Genomic DNA, 15,000 nt, shown 5'->3' with positions numbered 1-15,000 from the left:
CTTCATCACCACAACCTATGCTTCTCTCTCCTCTTTCATCACCATTCCCCTTCCCTTCATCACCACAACCTATGCTTCTCTCTCCTCTTTCATCACCATTCCCCTTCCCTTCATCACCACAACCAACACTTCTCTCTCCTCTTTCATCACCATTCTCCTTCTCTATCCTTCATCACCACAACCTATACTTCCTCCTCTGTCTTCACTTCCCTTTCCCTTCACACCATTAACCAACACATTCTGCTCCGCTGTTCATCACCATTCATTTTCATCACAATTCCTCTTTCATCACCACAACCTATGCTTCTCTCTCCTCTTTCATCACCATTCCCCTTCCCTTCATCACCACAACCTACACTTCTCTCTCCTCTTTCATCACCATTCCCCTTCCCTTCATCACCACAACCTATGCTTCTCTCTCCTCTTTCATCACCATTCCCCTTCCCTCTTAAATCACCCACAACAACACTTCTCCCAAAATCCTATGTTCTCTTCTCATATTTCAGCACATTACCTTCCTTATCACACAACTATGCTTCTCCTCTTTCATCACCATTCCCCTTCTCTCTCCTTCATCACCCACAACCTTTGGCTTCTCTCCCTCCGCTTTCATCAACCATTCCTTCCCCTTCATCACCACAACCTTTACTTCTCTCTCCTCTTTCATCACCAACACCTACACTTCTCTCTCCTCTTTCATCACCACAACCTTTACTTCTCTCTCCTCTTTCATCACCAACACCTAAACATTCCCCTTCCTTCATCACACACAACCTATACTTTCTCTCTTCAATTAACCATTCCCCTTTTCATCACCATTTTCCCCTTCCCTTCATCACCACAAACTATGTTACTCCTCTCCTCTTTCATCACTATTCCCCTTCCCTTCATCACCACTACTCTATGCTTCTCTCTCCTCGTTCATCACCATTCGACTCCTTCCATCCTCCACATCCTATGCTTTCTCTCTCCTCTTTCATCACCATTTCCCCTTCCCTTCATCACCACTCTTCCCTTCACCAATACTACCTTTACTTCTCTCTCCTCTTTCATCACCAACACCTACACTTCTCTCTCCTCTTTCATCACCACAACCTTTACTTCTCTCTCCTCTTTCATCACCATTCCCCTTCCCTTCATCACCACAACCTACACTTCTCTCTCCTCTTTCATCACCATTCGACTTCCCTTCATCACCACAACCTATGGTTCTCTCTCCTCTTTCATCACCATTCCCCTTCCCTTCATCACCACAACCAACACTTCTCTCTCCTCTTTCATCACCATTCCCTTTCCCTTCATCACCATAACCAACACTTCTCTCTCCTCTTTCATCACCATTCCCCTTCCCTTCATCACCACAACCTACACTTCTCTCTCCTCTTTCATCACCATTCCCCTTCCCTTCATCACCACAACCTATGCTTCTCTCTCCTCTTTCATCACCATTCCCCTTCCCTTCATCACCACAACCTACACTTCTCTCTCCTCTTTCATCACCATTCCCCTTCCCTTCATCACCACAACCTATGCTTCTCTCTCCTCTTTCATCACCATTCCCCTTCCCTTCATCACCACAACCTTTACTTCTCTCTCCTCTTTCATCACCATTCCCTTTCCCTTCATCACCTACACCCATCTTCTCTCTCCTCTTTCATCACCATTCTCCTTCCCTTCATCACCACAACCTATGCTTCTCTCTCCTCTTTCATCACCATTCCCCTTCCCTTCATCACCACAACCTACACTTCTCTCTCCTCTTTCATCACCACAACCTATACTTCTCTCTCCTCTTTCATCACCATTCCCCTTCCCTTCATCACCACAACCTACACTTCTCTCTCCTCTTTCATCACCATTCCCCTTCCCTTCATCACCACAACCTACACTTCTCTCTCCTCTTTCATCACCACAACCTATGCTTCTCTCTCCTCTTTCATCACCATTCCCCTTCCCTTCATCACCACAACCTGCACTTCTCTCTCCTCTTTCATCACCATTCCCCTTCCCTTCATCACCATAACCAACACTTCTCTCGCCTCTTTCATCACCATTCCCCTTCCCTTCATCACCACAACCTACACTTCTCTCTCCTCTTTCATCACCATTCCCCTTCCCTTCATCACCACAACCTTTACTTCTCTCTCCTCTTTCATCACCACAACCTATACTTCTCTCTCCTCTTTCATCACCATTCCCCTTCCCTTCATCACCATAACCAACACTTCTCTCTCCTCTTTCATCACCAACACTTCCCCTTCCCTTCATCACCACAACCTATGTGCTTCTCTTCCTCTTCATCCATTCCCCTCCTTCTCACAAACCAACACTTCTCTCTCCTCTTTCATCACCATTCCCTTCCCTTCATCACCACAACCTACACTTCTCTCTTCCTCTTCATCACTACATTCCCCTTCCCTTCATCACCCACCCTAGGCTATCTCTCCACTTTCATCACCATTCCCCTCCCTTCATCACCCACAACCTAATGCTTTTCGCTCCTTTTTCATCACATTCCCCTTCCCTTCATCACCACAACCTACACTTCTCTCTCCTCTTTCATCACCACAACCTTTACTTCTCTCTCCTCTTTCATCACCACAACCTTTACTTCTCTCTCCTCTTTCATCACCAACACCTACACTTCTCTCTCCTCTTTCATCACCACAACCTTTACTTCTCTCTCCTCTTTCATCACCAACACCTACACTTCTCTCTCCTCTTTCATCACCACAACCTTTACTTCTCTCTCCTCTTTCATCACCACAACCTACACTTCTCTCTCCTCTTTCATCACCACAACCTTTACTTCTCTCTCCTCATCACATTCTCTTCCCATTCATCACCACCCCTTCCTTCATCTACAACCTATGCTTCTCTCTCCTCTTTCATCACCACAAACGATACTTCCCTTCCCTTCATCACCACAACCTTTACTTCTCTCTCCTCTTTCATCACCACAACCTACACTTCTCTCTCCTCTTTCATCACCACAACCTACACTTCTCTCTCCTCTTTCATCACCATTCCCCTTCCCTTCATCACCACAACCTACACTTCTCTCTCCTCTTTCATCACCACAACCTTTACTTCTCTCTCCTCTTTCATCACCACAACCTACACTTCTCTCTCCTCTTTCATCACCATTCCCCTTCCCTTCATCACCACAACCTATGCTTCTCTCTCCTCTTTCATCACCATTCCCCTTCCCTTCATCACCACAACCTACACTTCTCTCTCCTCTTTCATCACCATTCCCCTTCCCTTCATCACCACAACCTACACTTCTCTCTCCTCTTTCATCACCACAACCTACACTTCTCTCTCCTCTTTCATCACCACAACCTTTACTTCTCTCTCCTCTTTCATCACCACAACCTACACTTCTCTCTCCTCTTTCATCACCACAACCTTTACTTCTCTCTCCTCTTTCATCACCACAACCTTTACTTCTCTCTCCTCTTTCATCACCACAACCTTTACTTCTCTCTCCTCTTTCATCACCACAACCTACACTTCTCTCTCCTCTTTCATCACCATTCCCCTTCCCTTCATCACCACAACCTACACTTCTCTCTTCTCTTTCATCACCACAACCTACACTTCTCTCTCCTCTTTCATCACCATTCCCCTTCCCTTCATCACCATAACCAACACTTCTCTCTCCTCTTTCATCACCATTCCCCTTCCCTTCATCACCACAACCTATGCTTCTCTCTCCTCTTTCATCACCATTCCCCTTCCCTTCATCACCACAACCTTTTCTTCTCTCGCGCTGCTTTTCCTCTCCATTCCCCTTCCCTTCATCACCACAACCTACACTTCTTCTCTCTCCTCTTTCATCACCATTCCCTTCCCTTCTTTCATCACCACACTTGCTTCTCTCTCCTCTTTCATCACATTCCCCCTTCCTTCTCATCACCACAACCTCATCACCATACCTTTGGTTCTCTCCTCTTTCATCACCAACCCTTTACTTCCTTCCTCTTCATCACCACAACCTACTTCTCTCTCCTCTTTCATCACCATTCCCCCTTCCCTTCATCATCCACAACCTATGCTTCTCTCTCCTCTTTCCATCACCATTTCCCTCTTCCTTCATCACCACAACCTATGCTTCTCTCTCCTCTTTCATCACATTCCCCTTCCCTTCATCACCACAACACGTACTCCTGCTCCTTTCTTTCATCAACCTTTCCCCCACCCTTTCATGGTCCTATGCTTCTCTCTCCTCTTTCATCACCATTCCCCTTCCCTTCCCTCATCACCACAACCTATGGTTCTCTCTCCTCTTTCATCACCATCTCCCCTTCCTTATCCCACAACTCACTCTCTCTCCTCATTCATCACCACAACCTCAACATGCTTCTCTCTCCTCTTTTCATCACCATCAACACTTCCTTCCCTTCATCAACCACAACCTATGGTTCTCTCTTCCCTATTTCTCACCATTCACCTTCCACTTTCCCTTCATCACCAAAACTATGCTGCTATCTCTCCTCTTTCATCACCATTCCCCTTCCCTTCATCACCACAACCTATGCTTCTCTCTCCTCTTTCATCACCACAATCAACACTTCTCTCTCCCTTCATCACCAACAACCTACACGTTCTCTCGCTCTCGTTCATTCACCATTCCCTTACCCCTTCATAACCAATACCATTTTTTGTTTTGGCACCTGGCGCGCTCCTTTTTCTTCTACAAGTCAACTATACCTTCATCAACACTTATGCACTGCACTTCTCTCTCCTCTTTCCATTCACCAGTTCCCCTTCCCTTCATTCACCACTAACCATTATGGTTCATCTTCAGCTCTCTGCTGCACATTCTTTCACTTCTCCACGCAAAATCCTACTTCCCTCTACTCTTCATAAAAATTGCACCTTCCCTCTATCAACCTACACTTCCATCTCTCCCTCCTCTTTCAATCACCACAACATATGCTTCCCTCTCCTCTTTCATCACCATACCCTTCCCTTCATAAACCCAATGCTATGGTTCTCTCTCCTCTTTCATCACCATTTCCCCTTCCCTTCATCATCAACAACACAACCACATCATACGCTTGGTTCGTCTCTCAATCTTTACCTAGCACCATTCCCCTTCCCTTCATCACCACAACCTAACTTGATTCTCTTCCTTCTTCATCTACAATTCCACTTCCTCCGCTCATCATCACAACCTTGATTCCCTCTCCTCTTTCATCACAACCTTTACATTCTCCTCTCCTCTTCATCAATAACAACCTATGCTTCTCTCTCCTCTTTCATCACATTCCCCTTCCCTTCATCACCACAAACCTATACTTCTCTCTCCTCTGTTTTCATCACCACAACCATGCTTCTATGCTTCTCTCTCCTCTTTCATCGACCTTTCATCAGCTTCCCTTCATCACACCACAACCTACACTTCTTCCTCTTCCTCTTTCATCACCATTCCTTCCCTTCATCACCCACAACCTTTTACTTCTCTCTCCTCTTTCATCACACAATCAACACTTCTCTCTCCTCTCTTTCATTCACCATTTCCCCCATCCTTCATCACAACAAACCTATGCTTCTCTCTCCCCTTTCATCACCATTATCCTTCCCCTTCATCACACAACCTATGCTTTCTCTTCCTCTTTCATCACCATTACCCCCCCCTTCCCTTCATTCACCACAAACCTATGCTTCTCTCTCTCTTTCGCACTTCTCTCTCCTCTTTCATCACCATTCCCCTTCCCTTTCATCACCACAACTAGCGCTTCTCACTTTCTCTTACTATACCAATTCCCCTTCACTTCATCACCACAAATATGCTTTCTCTCCTCTTCCTCATTCACCATTCCTTCCTTCATCACCACAACCTACACTTTCTCTTCCCTTTTCATCACCACCTTCCCTTCATCAACACAACCTATGATTCTCTCTCCTCTTTCATCACCATTCTCCTTCCCTTCATCACCACAACCTATGCTTCACTTCTCTCCTCTTTCATCACCTTTACCAATTCCCTTCATCACACACTACACTTCATCTCTCCTCTTTCATCACCATTCCCTTCCCTTCATCACCACAACTATTGCTTCTCTATCCTCTTTCATCACCCCATTCCCTTCCTCTTCATCACACCAACTGTACGCTTCTCTCTCCTCTTCATCACCATTCCTATGGTTCTTCTCACCACAACCAGCACTTTTCTTCTCTTTCATCACCCATTACCCTTTCCTCAACACCAAACAACCTTTACTTCTCTCTCCTGCTTTCAATCACATTTTCATCACCATTCCCTTCCCTTCATCACCACACCTTACTTCTCTCTCTCTAACCTATGCTTCACTCTCCTATTTCATCACATTCCCTTCCCTTCATCACCACAACTACACTTCTCTCTCCTCTTTCATCACATTCCCTTCCCTTCATCACCAAACCTATGGTTCTCTCTCCTCTATTCATCACCATTCCCCTTCCCTTCATACCACAACTCTACACCTTTCCTCTTCATCACCCATTCCCCAGTTCCCTTCATCACCACAACCTACACTTCTCTCTCATCTTTCATAACCACAATCAAACACTTGCTTCCTCTCTCCTCTTTCATCACCATTCCCTTCCCTTCATCACCACATTCAACACCTAAGGTCTTCTCTTCCTCTTCATCACCATTACCCTTCCCTTATCACCACAACTACCAATTCTTCTCCTCTTTCAACACTCATACCCCTTCCCTTCATCACCACAACCTATGCTTCTCTCTCCTCTTTCATCACCATTCCCCTTCCCTTCATCACCACAACCAACACTTCTCTCTCCTCTTTCATCACCATTCCCCTTCCCTTCATCACCACAACCTTTACTTCTCTCTCCTCTTTCATCACCATTCCCATTCCCTTCATCACCACAACCTACACTTCTCTCTCCTCTTTCATCACCACAATCAACACTTCTCTCTCCTCTTTCATCACCATTCCCCTTCCCTTCATCACCACAATCAACACTTCTCTCTCCTCTTTCATCACCATTCCCCTTCCCTTCATCACCACAACCTATGGTTCTCTCTCCTCTTTCATCACCATTCCCCTTCCCCTTCCATCACACTACTACACTTCTCTGTCCTCTTTCATCACCATTCCCCTTCCCTTCATCACCACAACCTATGCTTCTCTCTCCTCTTTCATCACCATTCCCCTTCCCTTCATCACCACAACCTACACTTCTCTCTCCTCTTTCATCACCATTCCCCTTCCCTTCATCACCACAACCTACACTTCTATCTCCTCTGTCATCACCATTCCCCTTCCCTTCATCACTTCAGAATCCTCGGCCTCTTGCGCCCCCCGCCGCTACGAGCAAGACAGCGTCGTGTGTGTGTGTGATGCCCACCACTGTGACCTGCCTGGCCGAGTGCCCTTCCCTGACCCAGGTCACTACACCGTCGTGACCTCGTCTCGCGATGGCCTGAGGTTCCACGTCGAGACACGGGAGGTCGACTTGTTCGGAGGTCAGGAGGAAGGTGGGCTGTGATGATATGATATGTAATAATATGATAGGATAATGTTATTAATATTATTATTATCATATCATATTATATTTTATTATATTATTATTATATCATATTATTATATTTTATTATATTATTATTATATCATATTATTATATTTTATTATATTATTATTATATCATATTATTATATTTTATTATATTATTATTATATCATATTATTATATTTTATTATATTATTATTATATCATATTATTATATTTTATTATATTATTATTATATCATATTATTATATTTTATTATATTATTATTATATCATATCATATTATATTATTATTATATTATTATTATATCATTTTATTATATTGTTATATCATATTATTATATTATTATTATATCATATTATTATATTATTTTTATATCATTTTATTATATTATTATATCATATTATTATATTTTAATATAGTATTATCATATCATATGATCTTATTATTATTATATCATATTATATTATATTATATTATTCTATTCTATCATACTGATATTATGATATTATTAATAGTATTACAATATTATTAATAGGATAATATTACAATAGGATAATAGAGGAGAAAGGGAGTGGGGATCTTTGATTATTTTGAAGATTAGCGTAATATTAAGATGACTTGTTATTAGAGTGAATGGTATTGCGATCTTGACTAGATGTTGAAGATGAGGATTGATGGTAATGATGATTCTTGCTATTGTAAGAAGGATCGTAAGAGCATTGTTGCCGCATTATGAAAAGGCTCGTTAAAAAAAACATGATTGCCATAATCATAATTGTTAAAAAGTGTCATTAAAGCATCATTATCATTATTATCATCATCTTGAGCATCATTCATATACACCTTAACCATTTTCACGACCATACCACCTTCACGACCATACCATCATCACGACCATACCATCATCACGACCATACCATCATCACGACCATACCATCATCACAACCATACCATCTTCACGACCATACCATCTTCACGACCATACCATCATCACAACCATACCATCATCACGACCATACCATCATCACAACCATACCATCATCACGACCATACCATCATCACAACCATACCATCATCACGACCATACCATCTTCACGACCATACCATCATCACAACCATACCATCTTCACGACCATACCATCATCACAACCATACCATCTTCACGACCATACCATCATCACAACCATACCATCATCACGACCATACCATCATCACAACCATACCATCATCACGACCATACCATCATCACAACCATACCATCATCACGACCATACCATCTTCACGACCATACCATCATCACAACCATACCATCTTCACGACCATACCATCATCACAACCATACCATCATCACGACCATACCATCATCACAACCATACCATCATCACGACCATACCATCATCACAACCATACCATCATCACGACCATACCATCTCCACGACCATACCATCATCACGACCATACCATCATCACGACCATACCATCATCACGACCATACCATCATCACGACCATACCATCATCACGACCATACCATCTTCACGACCATACCATCATCACAACCATACCATCTTCACGACCATACCATCATCACGACCATACCACCTTCACGACCATACCATCATCACGACCATACCATCTCCACGACCATACCATCATCACGACCATACCATCATCACAACCATACCATCATCACGACCATACCATCATCACAACCATACCATCTTCACGACCATACCACCTTCACGACCATACCATCATCACGACCATACCATCTCCACGACCATACCATCATCACGACCATACCATCTCCACGACCATACCATCATCACAACCATACCATCTTCACGACCATACCATCATCACAACCATACCATCATCACGACCATACCATCATCACGACCATACCATCATCACGACCATACCATCTCCACGACCATACCATCTTCACGACCATACCATCATCACAACCATACCATCATCACGACCATACCATCATCACAACCATACCATCATCACGACCATACCATCATCACGACCATACCATCATCACGACCATACCATCTCCACGACCATACCATCATCACAACCATACCATCTTCACGACCATACCATCATCACAACCATACCATCATCACAACCATACCATCATCACAACCATACCATCATCACAACCATACCATCTTCACGACCATACCATCTTCACAACCATACCATCTTCACGACCATACCATCATCACGACCATACCATCATCACGACCATACCATCATCACGACCATACCATCATCACAACCATACCATCATCACGACCATACCATCATCACGACCATACCATCATCACGACCATACCATCATCACGACCATACCATCATCACGACCATACCATCATCACGACCATACCATCATCACGACCATACCATCATCACGACCATACCATCATCACGACCATACCATCATCACAACCATACCATCATCACGACCATACCATCATCACGACCATACCATCATCACAACCATACCATCTCCACGACCATACCATCATCACGACCATACCATCATCACGACCATACCATCATCACGACCATACCATCTCCACGACCATACCATCATCACGACCATACCATCATCACAACCATACCATCATCACAACCATACCATCATCACGACCATACCATCATCACAACCATACCATCATCACGACCATACCATCATCACGACCATACCATCATCACGACCATACCATCATCACGACCATACCATCATCACGACCATACCATCATCACGACCATACCATCATCACAACCATACCATCATCACGACCATACCATCATCACGACCATACCATCATCACAACCATACCATCATCACGACCATACCATCATCACAACCATACCATCTTCACGACCATACCATCATCACAACCATACCATCAATTCCATTACCATACATCTTCACGACCATACCATCATCACAACCATACCATCATCACACCATACCATCTTCACGACCATACCATCATCAAACCATACCATCATCACGACCATACCATCATTTCACATACAATCATCACACCATTCCATCTCAATCCTTACCATCTCTCGACAATACATCATCGACCATACCATCATCACGACCATACCATCATCACGACCATACCATCATCACGACCATACCATCATCACGACCATACCATCATCACACCATACCATCATCACGACCATTACCATCTCACGACCATACCATCATCACGACCATACCATCATCACGACCATACCATCATCACGACCATACCATCATCACGACCATACCATCATCACAACCATACCATCTCCACGACCATACCATCTCCACGACCATACCATCATCACGCCCATACCATCATCACGACCATACATCTCCACGACCATACCATCATCACGACCATACCATCATCACGACCATACCACATCATCACGACCATACCATCACGACCATACCATCATCACAACCATACCATCATCACGACCATACTGATCTCGACCATACCATCATCACGACCATACCATCATCACGACCATACCATCATCACGACCATACCATCATCACGACCATACCATCATCACGACCATACCATCATCACGACCATACCATCATCACGACCATACCATCATCACGACCATACCATCATCACGACCATACCATCATCACGACCATACCATCTCCACGACCATACCATCATCACGACCATACCATCTCCACGACCATACCATCATCACGACCATACCATCTCCACGACCATACCATCTTCACGACCATACCATCATCACGACCATACCATCATCACGACCATACCATCATCACGACCATACCATCATCACGACCATACCATCTTCACGACCATACCATCATCACGACCATACCATCATCACGACCATACCATCATCACAACCATACCATCATCACGACCATACCATCTCCACGACCATACCATCATCACGACCATACCATCTCCACGACCATACCATCATCACGACCATACCATCTCCACGACCATACCATCATCACGACCATACCATCTCCACGACCATACCATCATCACGACCATACCGCCTTCACGACCATACCATCATCACGACCATACCATCATCACGACCATACCGCCTTCACGACCATACCATCATCACAACCATACCATCATCACGACCATACCATCATCACGACCATACCATCATCACAACCATACCATCATCACGACCATACCATCATCACGACCATACCATCATAACGACCATACCATCATCACAACCATACCATCATCACGACCATACCATCATCACGACCATACCATCATCACGACCATACCATCATCACGACCATACCATCATCACGACCATACCATCATCACGACCATACCATCATCACAACCATACCATCTTCACAACCATACCATCATCACGACCATACCATCATCACGACCATACCATCATCACGACCATACCATCATCACGACCATACCATCATCACGACCATACCATCATCACGACCATACCATCATCACAACCATACCATCATCATCATCACGACCATACCATCATCACGACCATACCATCATCACGACCATACCATCATCACGACCATACCATCATCACGACCATACCATCATCACGACCATACCATCATCACGACCATACCATCATCACGACCATACCATCATCACGACCATACCATCTCCACGACCATACCATCATCACGACCATACCATCATCACGACCATACCATCATCACGACCATACCATCATCACGACCATACCATCATCACGACCATACCATCATCACGACCATACCATCATCACGACCATACCATCATCACGACCATACCATCATCACGACCATACCATCATACCATCTTCACGACCATACCATCATCACGACCATACCATCATCACGACCATACCATCATCACGACCATACCATCATCACGACCATACCATCATCACGACCATACCATCATCACGACCATACCATCATCACGACCATACCATCATCACGACCATACCATCATCACGACCATACCATCATCACGACCATACCATCATCACGACCATACCATCATCACGACCATACCATCATCACGACCATACCATCTTCACGACCATACCATCATCACGACCATACCATCATCACGACCATACCATCATCACGACCATACCATCATCACGACCATACCATCATCACAACCATACCATCATCACGACCATACCATCATCACGACCATACCATCATCACGACCATACCATCATCACGACCATACCATCATCACGACCATACCATCATCACGACCATACCATCATCACGACCATACCATCATCACGACCATACCATCATCACGACCATACCATCATCACGACCATACCATCATCACGACCATACCATCATCACGACCATACCATCATCACGACCATACCATCATCACGACCATACCATCATCACGACCATACCATCACGACCATACCATCTCCACGACCATACCATCATCACGACCATACCATCATCACGACCATACCATCTTCACGACTATACCATCATCACGACCATACCATCATCACGACCATACCATCATCACGACCATACCATCATCACGACCATACCATCATCACGACCATACCATCATCACGACCATACCATCATCACGACCATACCATCATCACAACCATACCATCTTCACGACCATACCATCATCACAACCATACCATCTTCACGACCATACCATCATCACAACCATACCATCATCACGACCATACCATCATCACGACCATACCATCATCACGACCATACCATCATCACGACCATACCATCATCACGACCATACCATCATCACGACCATACCATCTCCACGACCATACCATCATCACGACCATACCATCATCACAACCATACCATCTTCACAACCATACCATCATCACGACCATACCATCATCACAACCATACCATCATCACGACCATACCATCATCACGACCATACCATCATCACAACCATACCATCATCACAACCATACCATCATCACGACCATACCATCATCACGACCATACCATCATCACAACCATACCATCTTCACAACCATACCATCATCACGACCATACCATCATCACGACCATACCATCATCACGACCATACCATCTTCACGACCATACCATCATCACGACCATACCATCATCACGACCATACCATCATCACGACCATACCATCATCACGACCATACCATCATCACGACCATACCATCATCACGACCATACCATCATCACGACCATACCATCATCACGACCATACCATCATCACGACCATACCATCATCACGACCATACCATCATCACAACCATACCATCATCACGACCATACCATCATCACGACCATACCATCATCACGACCATACCACCTTCACAACCATACCATCATTGCAACCATACCATCATCACGACCATACCATCATTACGACCATACCATCATCACGACCATACCATCATCACGGCCATACCGTCATCACAACCATACCATCATTACGACCATACCATCATTACGACCATACCATCATCACGACCATACCATCATCACAACCATACCATCATCACGACCCTACCACCACTGATCATAATCTCCCCTCCCTTCCGCCCCCCCCGCCCCCCAGTCCCAGCGGAAGACCCAAAGGGCGCGGTGGCTCTGGAGGTCGACCTCGAGGACAGGCGGCAGGTGATGCTGGGGTTTGGCGCCGCCTTCACCGACGCCTCAGGGCTCTCGCTGGCTTCCCTGTCGCCAGGCGCCCGGGAGATGGCGCTCAGGTGTGGCGATCCGGATCTCGTTATGGCTTGGCTGTGTAACGAGGGGTTTTTATTATCGTTTTTTTTTTTTTTTTTTTTTTTTTTTTTTATAAAGGTGTTTGTGTGTGTAAAGTGTATGTATGTATGTAAGTATGTTTATGGAGTTGTGTGTAACGATGGGTTTTATTATCGTGTTTTTTTTTCCTTGTTTTTCTTTTATTATTATTTTATTTTTTATAAAGGTGTGTGCGTAAGGTATGTATGTGTATGTATGTATGTTTATGGAGTAGTGTGTAACGATGGGTTTTATTATCGTGTTTTTTTTTTTTTTTTTTTTTTTTTTTTTTTCTTTTATAAAGGTGTGTGCGTAAGGTATGTATGTGTATGTATGTTTATGGAGTTGTGTGTGATGATGAGTTTCATTATCTTTTTTCTTTTTTTTTTGACAAAGGTGTGTAGGTAATGTATGTCCGTCTGTTTATGAATGTGTTTCTTAACGTATCGATTTATTTTTGTTCTAGTTTTTTTTTTTTAATAAGATTCCTGAGAATTTATTCAGTGCATACAAGCCCGGCGTAGCAACTGCTCCGCAAATCTGGCTCATCCTTATCGTTCCCACAGGTCCTACTTCTCCCCTGAGGGCAACGAGTACGACCTCGGACGCGTTCCGATCGGCAGCTGCGA

The 15,000-nt window shown here is 44.2% G+C and overlaps 1 protein-coding gene across 1 annotated transcript in view; it reads left to right on the top strand.

Moving 5' to 3' along the window:
- Positions 1-15,000, top strand: part of LOC122243461 (putative glucosylceramidase 3) — a gene marked incomplete at its 3' end in the record, with an annotated part of 32,816 nt that overhangs the window by 1,915 nt on the left and 15,901 nt on the right. Inside the window, 3 exon segments of the mRNA XM_086553770.1 lie at positions 7,298-7,495; positions 14,187-14,337; positions 14,938-15,000. The exon segment at positions 14,938-15,000 is cut by the window's right edge and continues 91 nt beyond it. Coding sequence (XP_086409896.1) covers positions 7,298-7,495; positions 14,187-14,337; positions 14,938-15,000 — 412 coding nt within the window.

This window comes from Penaeus japonicus, unplaced genomic scaffold (assembly GCF_977035675.1).
Source record: "Penaeus japonicus unplaced genomic scaffold, GWHDUDI00000001_assembly GWHDUDI00000028, whole genome shotgun sequence".
NCBI classification, from domain to species: domain Eukaryota; kingdom Metazoa; phylum Arthropoda; class Malacostraca; order Decapoda; family Penaeidae; genus Penaeus; species Penaeus japonicus.
The sequence above is the reverse complement of the archived record's forward strand: the minus strand, read 5'-3'. Positions and strand labels throughout refer to the sequence as shown.